This window comes from Mytilus galloprovincialis, chromosome 14 (genome assembly GCF_965363235.1).
Source record: "Mytilus galloprovincialis chromosome 14, xbMytGall1.hap1.1, whole genome shotgun sequence".
NCBI lineage: Eukaryota > Metazoa > Mollusca > Bivalvia > Mytilida > Mytilidae > Mytilus > Mytilus galloprovincialis.
The window spans coordinates 27,218,729-27,232,760 of record NC_134851.1 but is presented as its reverse complement, the minus strand read 5'-3'; the positions used below and the strand labels follow the sequence as shown (position 1 = coordinate 27,232,760).

Genomic DNA, 14,032 nt, shown 5'->3' with positions numbered 1-14,032 from the left:
CTTTCTACACAATAAAAACCAATTATACCAAGCATGTTTCAAACGATAGACCATCTAACATCATAGTACTATCTTTCTACACAATAAAAAACAATTATACCAAGCATGTTTGATTAGATAGACCATGTAACATCATAGTACTATCTTTCTACACAATAAAAACCAATTATACCAAGCATGTTTCATTAGATAGACCATCTAACATCATAGTACTATCTTTCTACACAATAAAAACCCATTATACCAAGCATATTTCATTAGATAGACCATCTAACATCATAGTACTATCTTTCTACACAATAAAACCCAATTATACCAAGCATGTTTCATTAGATAGACCATCTAACATCATAGTACTATCTTTTTACAAAATAAAAATCAATTATACCAAGCATGTTTCATTAGATAGACCATCTAACATCATAGTAGTATCTTATGTCCCAATAAAAACCAATTATACCAAGCATGTTTCATTAGATAGACCATCTAACATCATAGTACTATCTTTCTACAAAATAAAAACCAATTATACCAAGCATGTTTCATTAGATAGACCATCTAACATCATATTACTATCTTTCTACACAATAAAAACCAATTATACCAAGCATGTTTCATTAGTGAGACCATCTAACATCATAGTACTATCTTTCTACACAATAAAAACCAATTATACCAAGCATGTTTCATTAGATAGACCATCTAACATCATAGTACTATCTTTTTACACAATAAAAACCAATTAAACCAAGCATGTTTCATTAAATAGACCATCTAACATCATAGTACTATCTTTCTACACAATAAAAACCAACTATACCAAGCATGTTTCATTAGATAGACCATCTAACATCATAGTACTATCTTTCTACACAATAAAAACCAATTATACCAAGCATGTTTCATTAGATAAACCATCTAACATCATAGTACTATCTTTCTACACAATAAAATCCAATTATACCAAGCATGTTTCATTAGATAGACCATCTAACATCATAGTACTATCTTATGTCGCAATAAAAACCAATTATACCAAGCATGTTTCATTAAATAGACCATCTAACATCATAGTACTATCTTTCTACAAACTAAAAACCAATTATACCAAGCATGTTTCATTAGATAGACCATCTAACATCATAGTACTATCTTTCTACACAATAATAACCAATTATACCAAGCATGTTTCATTAGATACACCATCTAACATCATAGTACTATCTTTCTACAAAATAAAAACCAATTATACCAAGCATGTTTCATTAAATAGACCATCTAACATTATAGTACTATCTTTTTACACAATAAAAACCAATTATACCAAGCATGTTTCATTAGATAGACCATCTAACATAATAGTACTATCTTTCTACACAATAAAAACCAATTATACCAAGCATGTTTCAAAAGATAGATCAACTAATATCATAGTACTATCTTTCTACACAATAAAAACCAATTATACCAAGCATGTTTCATTAGATAGACCATCTAACATCATAGCACTATCTTTCTACACAATAAAAACCAATTATACCAAGCATGTTTCATTAGATAGACCATCTAACATCATAGTACTATCTTTTTACACAATAAAAACCAATTATACCAAGCATGTTTCAAAAGATAGACCATCTAACATAATAGTACTATCTTTCTACACAATAAAAACCAATTATACCAAGCATGTTTCAAAAGATAGACCAACTAACAAATTCAGTAATTTTTTCATTTGTAAAGGGGCATAACTCTAGAAAAGTAATAGTAACACCATCAAAATTTGAATTTCATCTGTATTTTGTTGCAATAAGAATTGTGTATAAGTTTTATAACGTTAGGTTGAGGGAAACTTAAGTTTGAGAAAGAAAACGACGAAAAATTCAGCAATTTTTCAATATGTTAACAAGCATACATTTATTTTTGGCATTGCACAAGTCATGTCTTCTTTGACTGTTCATGACGTTGAAATACTAAATCTCTGGGATCTGTTTTAGTTGATTTTAGTCTCTGATGCATGATTTTTTTTTTAATTAATTGTTTTTGGCTTTTCAGTAACTAAGAGTACTCTCAAATCGTACTTTCTTGTTTATTTGACCTGTTGATACTATTTGTAATGCTCTTTAGTTATTTAATGTTTACTTATTCAGGGATGTAACTGGTCTATATACCAGCTTTGATAAGTGTTTGATAGTACTATACATTTTCTCTAGAAAGGTTAAAGTTATGCCACTAAAATTCAAACTTGATCCGTGTTTTGCGTAATAAGCATTGTGTATAAGTTTCAAACATTTGGTCGAGTCAAACTATAACATCAATAGCTAAGGCTGCGGCAAAAAAATGTTGGTTATCATTATTATTCAATCTATTGATAACTTACGTTACTATCCTTATAAATCTATCTATAATCAGCTTGCATGTTAAATAGTCTAGAGCTGTTCCATTGAATTCGTCTTCTTTTTCTGTTTCTTGAGGAAGTTAAATCAACCTGTTCAGTCACTATAAAGTGTTACAATTCATATTTAGACGCAACACATAAATAGTGACCAAAAAGGTACCGCAATCTCAGGATGAACGCTTAAATAAAAAAAAAATATGAACACACCTCTTATGTCTCACCCCGCAACATTCTGTATGTATGTTCCTGTCCCTTTGTTTATGTGTTACATATTTGTTTTTGATAGATTGGACTGTTAGATCTCTCGTTTGAATTGTTTTACAATGTCATTTCGGGGCCTTTTATAGCTGACTATACAGTATGGGCTTTGCTAATTGTTGATGGCCATACTGTGCCCTATAGTTGTTAACTTCTGTGTCATTTGATCTCTTGTGGAGAGTAGTCTCATTGGCAATCATACCACATCTTCTCTTTGACATAAAATATTTTAACCTTCGTTTTAAAAAACACATGTCCAAAACTGGAATATGATTTGATTGCGTTAAAGATCTGAACACAGACAGAACAACTAACATGACTAAATCCATATATTTTTGTTCAAGCATAATTGATTTGAAGTCATACTCTCCTCGTACATACTTGAATTTAACACGAGATGGATTGTATGAATAAATGATATCATTATTTTGAAAATTTCGGATGCACAATTAAATTTCCTAATGGTGCACATGCGCAGAAGCGTAACCAATTTGATTAAGATTAACCCGAATAATCAAGTTGTTTCATTCGGATTATTCCAATTATTAATGTATCAAAGGCAATTATAACAACAATCAGTGAGAATTATTATTATGACCTATTAATGCTCCAAAACAAGCCATTAACTTTTAATTATTTTCATGTGTTTTCGTGAATTTCGAGAATTTATACCATTTAAATATCTGAAAAGGTTTATTTAACTTAAATACCCATAATATTAATATTTTAGTATTATGCGTCCTTGATAAAAGTAAGGAGAACGAACCCAGGGCCTTACTGCTGATTAATGTTGATGTTTGAGTTCTTTTATATACGTTATAATATGAATATACCCAATAATCTAGAAAACTTGCAATAAAAACATAATCAACCTAGTTGTTTTATACTCATCTAAAATAGATATTTTTCAAAGGTCTTTTTTATTTTTTTACCGTACACCTTTTACATTTATTGACATTATAATAACAAGAGTGCACACACTGAAATGTCTCGCCTTCTTTACTAATCATTGATATTATGTTGATAGTCCTAAGTATAAAGCTTTATTACAGCTGTCACATAAACTTAACATTAACCAAGATAGCTAAACAAAGACCAATGAACCATGAAAATGAGGTCAAGGTCAGATGAACCATGACAGGCAGACATGTACAGGTAACAAAGCTTCCATACAACAAATATAGTTGACCTATTACTTATAGTTTAAGAAAAATAGACCAAAACACAAAAACTACATTGTGCAATGAACCGTGCAATTGAGTTCATGGTCAAATAAACCTGCGGGACTGACATATAGATCATAATATATTTCCATACACCAAATATAGCTGACCTTTGGCATATAATACTAGATAAAAAGACCAAAACTTACAAACTTAACTTTGACCACTGAACCATGAAAATGAGGTCAAGGTCAGATGACATCTGCCCGCTAGGCATGTACACCTTACAATCATTCCATACAACAAATATAGTAGACCTATTGCATAAAGTATGAGAAAAACAGACCAAAACACAAAAACTTAACTATAACCACTGAACCATGAAAATGAGGTCTAGGTCAGATGACACCTGCCAGTTGGACATGTACACCTTCCAGTCCTTCCATGCAACAAATATACTAGCCCTATTGCTTATAGAATCTGAGATATGGACTTGACCACCAAAACTTAACCTTGTTCATTGATCCATGAAATGAGGTCGAGGTCAAGTGAAAACTGTCTGACGGGCATGAGGACCTTGCAAGGTACGCACATACCAAATATAGTTATCCTATTACTTATAATAAGAGAGAATTCAACATTACAAAAATTCTGAACTTTTTTTTCAAGTGGTCACTGAACCATGAAAATGAGGTCAAGGACATTGGACATGTGACTGACGGAAACTTCATAACATGAGGCATCTATATACAAAGTATGAAGGCTCCAGGTCTTTCACCTTCTAAAATATAAACCTTTTAAGAAGTTAGCTAACGCCGCCGCCGTAGCCGCCGCCAGATCACTATCCCTATGTCGAGCTTTCTGCAACAAAAGTTGCAGGCTCGACAAAAATCATAAAAATTTATGAATTACAATTAATATATATCTTTATTTTTATTTCTTATATACATGATAAATATATTTTTTATTGGGGCCGGATCGATTTTACATATGGGATGGATCGACATTGGGCCGGATCGACTTGGACCGGATCTACGTGGGGCCAGATCGACCCAAAAGCTTATTCTTGCTGTGACACTTTCCTGTCGCAGAAAGGGATCAAGGCAAGAAATAAAATAGCCTTTCATGACTTCACAAAAATAACATATTTTATATTTTTCCAGCACCAGCAATAATTTTATCCCTCTATACAGGTATAAACACCATATAGAGGGTTTGTTCCCAACCGGATAAATAAAACTTAGATATGATGTCTTCTCCTTGTACATTTTTTGTACTTAGCTACAAAAGGACAGCAGGAGTCTACATGCCAGTTTGTAGAATTTGAAGCGTTTTACGTTTTTGTGGTTTTATCATAGAGTATTGACCCTTTGACTGCCATGGCATTGAAAAACGTTTTACCTTTGACTGCTAAGAATCGGCCTGGTTTCGAACTTTATCAAACAGCGCCATGGCAACCCTGACAACAATTGATAACGTCATGCTATTCTGCATGGTACCTGTATATGATTGCTCGTGTGATGACACCACAGTATGTCTGCTTCGTTCATTTATCACTCTCAAGTGTCGAATGTTTTTACTGTATTTGTGGGTTTTTTTTATATTTGATCAGTCTTTTAATTGGTGTTAATTGCAATTTATTAGTATTTGTAAAAACTGATAGCCTCATTGACTTTAATGGTATTCAGAAAATCTGTGCCACATGGCCAATATTTTGGCCTTAAAGTTATTTCTCAAAAATGCCACGGCCCATTTTAAATCGTTTGTGTTGTATGAAATAAACCATAATTAGTTATGGTGACAACACCAGTGTTTAGTTTAAAATATTTAACGGTTTTACTTCGATTGACATCAGAAGAAGTGTGACGTCTTTTGCATCACTTTTAAATTCACGACAGGCTCCCGTTCTAGAACAAACTCTATGTGTAATATGCTTTATTAAACTCAAATGTTCAGATTTGTGTATCAAATTCCATTGTCAAACTTTTGAAGAAGAAAAATAAAAACAATAAAAAAACTTTGGGCTTTGGAAAAGTTTTCTGATTTTGTTCTACATGCCTTTAGTTTGTATAATATCAAACATCTTCACAGCAAATAGGTATTTCGTCAATTTCGGTAAATGATAGAGCGAGAATATAAATTTATTTGTGAAAATTGCCACTGTGTGAAATTAAGTTCCTACAATTACAGACAGGCAAATTTTCTTTGTCTTGTTTTACTTTTTAGTTGATGATAAAATTGAAAATGGAAATGGGGAATATGTCAAAGAGACAAGAACCCGACCAAATATGTTAAAGGATGGCTTCTTAAAGTCAAGTGGCAAATAAATATGCATATATTAAGGACGTGAACATGCCACTTCTTCATTTACCAAGACCTAATTCTGATTTTTTGAAAAGAACATTTAAATATTCTGGTCTTATTACCTGGAATAATTTACCAAATAATATTAAAGAAATAGATAACTTAGATACATTTATGACCAACTGTTCAAACTATTTTCTAACTGAACAGAATAAAGATGCATGAAACTAATGTATTTCTTTTTCTTCTTCTACTGAATGCATATGTGCTTATTTAACTGTATTATGTATTTTATATTGTATGTATTTTTGTACGTTTTTTATTTGTATTGATAGTTTTTGAAGATTAAAATGTAATTGTTAAATGTGTTACCTTCGTTAAATAAAGAATTTTATTATTATTATGTAAACAATCGCCATATTGCTTTGTGACGTATTGGAATTTCCACAACAATATATATATTTTCGAATAACAGCCACTTTAACTCGCTTTGTAACTACGATGTACACCTTATCTACTTATATATATAAATAACGTCACATAATCTGTATATCTGTGTGGACCTAATCTACCATGTACCTATCTGATCACGTGACATGAATATTAATACACAAATTCTTGTTCAAATGTATAATTCCATAGTATTTAAATAAACACAATTTCTTTTATGGTTGTGAAAATATTGAAGTTTCAAATATTAAACTCATGCAACACACATTATTTATATTTACCACAATTGATATTCTTTACAAAACAAAATCGAATAATACTGCATTCTTTTATACTAAATAAAATATCTGATATATAGATTCACTTACGTTTGCATGCAGTTTATTCACATTCGAGAGATATTTTCCTTTTCGTGTTTCAACACATCATCTCATTGTCAACTCATTGTCAACATTGATGTAAACAATCGCCATATTGCTTTGTGACGTATTGGAATTTCCACAATAATATATATATATATTTCGATTCACAGCCACTTTAACTCGCTTTGTAACTACGATGTACACCTTATCTGCCAATATATTTAAATGACGTCACATAATCTGTATATCTGTGTGCACCTTATCTACTATGGTGCCTATCTTATCACGTGACATGAATATTAATACACAAATTCTTGTTCAGATGTTAGATTCCATAATATTTAATTAAACACAATTTCTTTTATGGTTGTGAAAATATTGAAATTTCAAATATTAAATTCATGCAACACACATTATTTATATTTACCACAATTGATATTCTTTATAAAACAAAATCGAATAATACTGCATTCTTTTATACTAAATAAAATATCTGATATATAGATTCACTTACGTTTGCATGCATTTTATTCACATTCGAGAGATATTTTCCTTTTCGTGTTTCAACACATCATCTCATTGTCAACTCATTGTCAACATTGATGTAAACAATCGCCATATTGCTTTGTGACGTATTGGAATTTCCACAATAATATATATATATATTTCGATTCACAGCCACTTTAACTCGCTTTGTAACTACGATGTACACCTTATCTACCAATATATTTAAATGACTTCACATAATCTGTATATCTGTGTGCATCTTATCTACTATATGTATGATAACTTTTTAATTTACAGTAATTTTTGGGCCGAATAAGGGCCTTATTGCTCCTACTCCTTTGATTGGTCAAGTTCCAGTGATGGTTATTTTCTTGTATGCAATCAAATGTTATGTTAAATTTTTTCTATAGTACTGGACAGGATAAAACTTTACTCATGCCAAGTATATCTTTATTTGTAACAAAGATAAATTCTGCACATTTTTTCTAAAAGTGCAAATTTAACAAAGACTATGGTCGAGTTGTTGTCGCTTTGACACATTCCCCATTTCCTTTTTCAATTTTAATAGGGAAAAATCAATGGTGGTATTACACCTAGAGCAAATCTGACATGTGTGGGTAATCTTCTTTCTATGAAACTACTGAGACACATTTAACCATACTTGACCATAATAATTAATATGTTTTTTCTTTAAAAAATGTATCAGATGACCCCACCTTCCAACCCTCATGGCCCACATGGATAAAAATGGAACATAGGGGTAAAATGCAGATTTTTGTATATATCTCTGAAACTAAACCATTTGGAGCAAATCAGACAGGGGGCAGTTGATGGTTTTCTCAGAGCATGGGTCCTGTGTAATTTCGAGGAGAAGATTTTTTAAAAGTTAACGGACATTTAATATGGACGACAGACAACAAGTGCTGCCCATTGGACCAAGATCGTTTTTAACCCTTAAACTACACCACTTACCATTTTGTGTACAACATCCCAGGAAATTAATAATGTTTTCATGGCATCCTATTAATTTCATCACTTCCATTTCTTGCATTAAATCTGTCAATTCTCTATCGGTTGCATCCTCTAAAATATTTAAATAATATTGACAATTATTAATGGATAAAACCATTGGTCACATTCAAAGAATACTGTGGATTCATTCATTTTCATGGATTGCTTAAAACTTGCATAATCGTGGATATTTGATTTTGTAATTTTTCCAATCTCTGTATTCAAAGCCTATTCAAAATATGTTATTCAATGAACATTTGAATTCAATGTTCACCTGTACCCACGAAAATTGGTATCAAACTAATGTTAATGAATCAAAAGTAATTTGTCCCAACCCAGGACTATATGTCCCCATTCAAAAACATTGATCAGGAACCCTCCCCTTGCAGTGGCATAGCTTGCATGTATGCTCAGATGCTCAAGCATCCACATCATTTTGACAAAACAAAAATAAAAAAAACAGCAGTTTAACTCGGAAGTATCAAAATGTAACAAGGCTGAGGATATGAGGATAACATCCAGTCATTTTCGAAGCAGTATGCCTGGTCTTTCATTTAGGATAATTTAGTTTGATACATGAATCGCAGAATAGTGTTTCAAGTTAACTTTTCTTCGTATAAATAGTCTATGTCATCAGCTAAGGCAAGCGGAGAGGACTGATACGCAGACCCGTGGACATGTTTCATCTGAAATTGAACCTAGTGGAGGGATGGCTTCTCATTTGACTATAGTAACTAACAACTAAAACACCATATCCTGATATCGTTTCTTGCGACATTGTAAACGACGTGATAAAACAAATCAATTTGTAATAGATCGTGATAAGTCCTAGGCTTATGAATTCCCGTTTCTATTTAGGTTCAAATACTAATTTTATTTTTATTCAGTAAAGAACAAAGATCCAATATTCCCCGCCATGCACATTACATGTCATATTTTATCTATCAAAGGCCAAGGAACAAGGGAATAACTAAAAAAAACTTTTATTTCTTTTTCTTTTTTATTTTTAATATCTAAAAAGAAATAAAAGCTTCACAGCAAATGAAATGGGATTTCCATTACAATTTATATTTCAAAGGGACATTACTAGTTAAAAATATTTGATTACGAATTATTTTCAAAATTGTCAAAGACATTGCTTATGATATGAGTTTCACTTAATCTGACATGAATTGTACACATGAGAGTGCTAACAATACCGGACGATCGGACGCCAGGTATTTTTATGTCTCCTGCATGCGTTTAGCTCAGTAATCAAAAATCCAAGGTTGTAGACTCAAATTCCTGGAAAGAGAAGTCCCTTCAGTTCCTATAATCAGAAGTTCCTAAATTATACAGAAGTGCCGCTGTAATGGAGTCCGTTTAAACGGTTTTTGATATGTCAAATAGAAGATTGGGGGGGAAACTTTACATCAAATATTTATGAATTGAATGATGGTAGTTTCAAGAAAACAATAAAATTTGGTTAAAAATATAAATATATGAATTGGTGGGTATTTTGAATTTAAACAAAAATCTAACTAGTGTCGGATTCTGGGGGAGTACATGTGCTTAAATAAAAAATATTTTCTGCACAAAAAGGTCCAAAACATTTTTCGGCTCGCTCAACTCGGCAAAACATCCACATCATTTCAACCCTGGCTACGCCACTGCCTTGGATCCCCAATAGAACAAGCAGAGCTTGAATTGCTCACAAGTTTGTTTTTTTGCTTAAATCTTTCATCAATGACTGTTTTTGCTTTTCAATTTATATTTAATAATAAGAGGCTTACAAATGCCAATACAATGTTCATTGTATCTGTCATATTTTCATTAAAAGCAAATAAATGCATTTTACCCATTTGTTCCATTTTAACCATAGTGTCTTTGTTTCTTGAAGTACAAGGAAATAAAATACAAATTTATACTAAATTCATTTGCGAAGATTTATAAAGTTAAAAAAAAAATAAAACAACTTGTGTAATTTTCCTTAAAGGTCAATAACTCCGTAACGGGTCAATTGACAATTTTTGTCATAAAAAACATTTTTGAAGATGTTACTTTGCTGAACATTTTTTGCTGTTTACAGTTTATCTTTATCTTTAATTAATTTCATACAAAAACTAAAAAAAATCCTTAAGATAACCAATTTAGTGGCAGGAACCCAACAATGGCAGCCATGTTTGTCGATGGATCAAAACTTCGGATACAATTTATAAGCAAGATACCAGATAATTAAGGAAATTTTTTTTTGTTAAAGTTTGAAATCTTTGGCCCAGTAGTTTCAGAGAAGGTTTTTTGAAATAGTTAACAACAGATGATGATGGACGCCAAGTCATTAGTTATAACATAAGCTCAAATGGTTATAGCTAACAAGAATGTGTCCCCAGTACATGAATAGCCCATCCACACTATCATTTTCTATGTTCAGTGGACCTTGAAAATGGGGGAAAATTTCTAGTTTGGCATAAAAATTACAAAGATTATAAAATAGAAAACATGAGCCCTAAGTTTCAAGTTGATTGGACTTCAACTTCATCAAAAACTACCTCTACCAAAAACTTTAACCAATCCTTTAACCTGAAGCGGGACAGACAGACGGAAGGACAAACGGACGGAAGAACGAACCAATGGATGGACAGATGAACAAATGGACAGACAAAAGAACGAATGAATGGACGCAAAGAACAGAAAACATAATGCACCAAAATGGGGCATAATAAATGGGACATCAAAATGGGTTTTAATCGATCCTACAAACTATCCATGTTTATGTAATAAGGAGTACTGTCTTTTGGTATGTATAACGAACACATTTACATTTATACCCTGTGTGTTATACATGACTACAAATATTTTCTTAGTTTTTTTTCAGGTCCAAAATTGGATCAAAAAATTTCCAATTGAAGTGAAAAGTAAGGATTTTTTTTGCTCAAACCTTGATTGTTTTTTATGTGTTATAATATTAATATTCTTGATTTGTCATGTTTTATTCAAATAAAATACATTTTATATCTTTATTGTTACGTTTTTCGTGTAAATTTGTCAATATGTTTTGCAATCCGGAAATTTGCCAATTGTCTTAATATTGAAGACACAATAAAGCTTTTGTTATTGGTTAAATCAGCCTAGAGTTGTGTTCCTTGTTGTCATAACTTATTGTTTTGTATGTGTTCATCATCAAGAGTTGAAGAAAAGTGTATGAAAATTGAATAAACAACACTCATTTTGAAAAGATAAACCATATAATATATCAGGTGATCACAAGTCATGTTGGTCAGTCATGTGACATAATATTGTAAAGTGATGATTTATTCTATGAGAAGTTTATTTTTATAAATACGTTTTTACTTTGTAACTTTTCAACTTTTAAACAACTGTTTAAAACCTTTCAAGAAATTATGATTGAAAACATGATTATCACATAATTGTAACCTGAACAAATTTAATTAGGAACAAGGTCAACCTGTCACTGATTTGTTTTGACATTCATTAGACCTGGGGTTGAAGTCATAAAACTTTGCTCAGTGCTCGGAGCACAAAAATCTTGCTCAAAACATAAAATCCAGCATTTTGATTGGTTTTTATTTGTTTAAGTACAAAAAACTGACTCAAATATTTATTACTTCAAGGCCTGTTGATTGAGGTGGGATAATCCAGATTAACAGCTAGAATCATCAAACAAAAAATAAAAGTATTGAGATTTTAACAATTCATTACAGCACTAATGACATTAATTGATTTGTAATTATTTTATTGTTTGAATCAGAACATTAATTGGATATTTATAATCTTGTCCTTTATACTCAAACAATTCATCCTTTTAACTGTGATTTTCAAAAAATTATCAAAGTTCAAAGCCCATAATTATAGCAAAAATGAGCCAAGCGGAACAAAACTGAAACTTAACAATTCCTAGTTGTGGAATTAGGGAATGACAGAATGATGGAATGACGGAATGACAGAATTACGGAATGACCAAATTACGGAAATGGGTAAAACTATATGGCACCGACATCTTTGTTGCGGGCCATATTCGTTGCAGGGCCATAACAATGCAAATTTTTCAATAAAGATAAAAAAGATGGAAAAAATTCAATTCTTATTTCCCAAAATTTTATGCTTGTCTAATAAAAAAAGAAAACTTAAGCATAAATCCAGTTTTCATTAATACTATTTGATTTTTGATCTAAAATATATAAGTAAATTTTACCCTTCAACATCTTGACTGCTATGGCAGTTGTTGGAGCTTTATTTAAACCAACAGTTTCTGCTTTAAAAACTTTACCAAATGCTCCTTCCCCAAGAGGTTCACCAAGTGATAACCTATAACAATAAATAAATTATTTCATCTCATATTCATTTAGATATTGAGATACTGATTGATGTAACCATATATATATATAACTAAATAAAATTCTAATAGTTGTACACATTTTCTTAGATATAAGAAGATATGGTATGAGTGCCAATGAGACAACTCTCCATCCAAATGACAATTTATAAAAGTAAACCATTATATGTCAATGTACGGCCTTAACACAGAGCCTTGGCTCACACTGAACAACAAGCTATAAAGGGCCCCAAAATTACTAGAGTAAATCCATTCAAACGGGAAAACCAACGTTCTAATCTATATAAAACCAGAGGCTCTAAAGAGCCTGTGTCGCTCACTTTTGTCTATGTGAATATTCAAGGATATGACAAAATTGTGTTTTGGTGATAACTAAGATTTATGAAAAATGGTTAAATATTGACTATAAAGGGCAATAACTCCTAAAGGGGTCAACTGACCATTTCGGTTATGTTGACTTATTTGTAAAACTTACTTTGCTGAACATTATTGCTGTTTAGTTTATCTCTATCTATTATAATCATGATAATATTCAAGATAATAACCAAAAACAGCAAAATTCAGGGGTAGCAACCCAACAAAAGGTTGTCCGATTCATCTAAAATTTTTAGGGCAGATAGATCTTGAACTGATAAACAATTTCACTCTATGTCAGATTTGTTCTAAATGCTTTGGTTTTTGAGTTATAAGCCAAAAGCTGCATTTTACCCCTATGTTCTATATTTAGCCCTGGCGGCCATCTTGGTTGGTTGGCCGGGTCACTGGACACAATTTTTAAACTAGATACCCTAATAATGTTTTGGTCATATTTGGTTAAATTTGGCCCAGTAGTTTCAGAGGAGAAGATTTTTATAAAAGTTAACGACGATGGTTGACGGACGCCAAGTGATGAGAAAAGCTCACTTGGACCTTCGGGCCAGGTGAGCTAAAAACAAGAAACGAGAAACACATATAAATTATATAAACAAACTACAACTACTGTACATCAGATTCCTGACTTAGGACAGGTGCAAACATTTGCAGTGATGGATTAAATGTTTTAATGGGTTAAACCATTTATTACTAATGATTTACAATTTTCAGTGTTTTTGAACAATTTTGTACCGAGACACGTTTTTTTTTTATCTAGGTAATGTGAGAATGTTATATTTGCTCTTTTAAAAAATTACCAGAAAATCAAGTTTCTCACATTGTATTGCATGATCAGGCCTCTACAATAACATTTTTTTCAACTTGTCCAGGAGGA

The 14,032-nt window shown here is 31.5% G+C and overlaps 1 protein-coding gene across 2 annotated transcripts in view; it reads right to left on the bottom strand.

Moving 5' to 3' along the window:
- The window catches only part of LOC143059470 (fibroblast growth factor receptor 2-like), a 103,404-nt gene that overhangs the window by 86,393 nt on the left and 2,979 nt on the right, over window positions 1-14,032 (bottom strand). The window contains exons 3-4 of one of the 2 annotated variants that reach the window (XM_076232973.1): window positions 12,646-12,758; window positions 7,795-8,525 (exon numbers count right to left, since the gene is read on the bottom strand). In XM_076232973.1, coding sequence (XP_076089088.1) covers window positions 8,329-8,525; window positions 12,646-12,758 — 310 coding nt within the window. In that variant the 3' untranslated portion in view covers window positions 7,795-8,328. Of the gene's footprint in view, window positions 1-7,794; window positions 8,526-12,645; window positions 12,759-14,032 lie in introns of those variants that run through there. The other variant, XM_076232974.1, reaches the window with a different exon arrangement.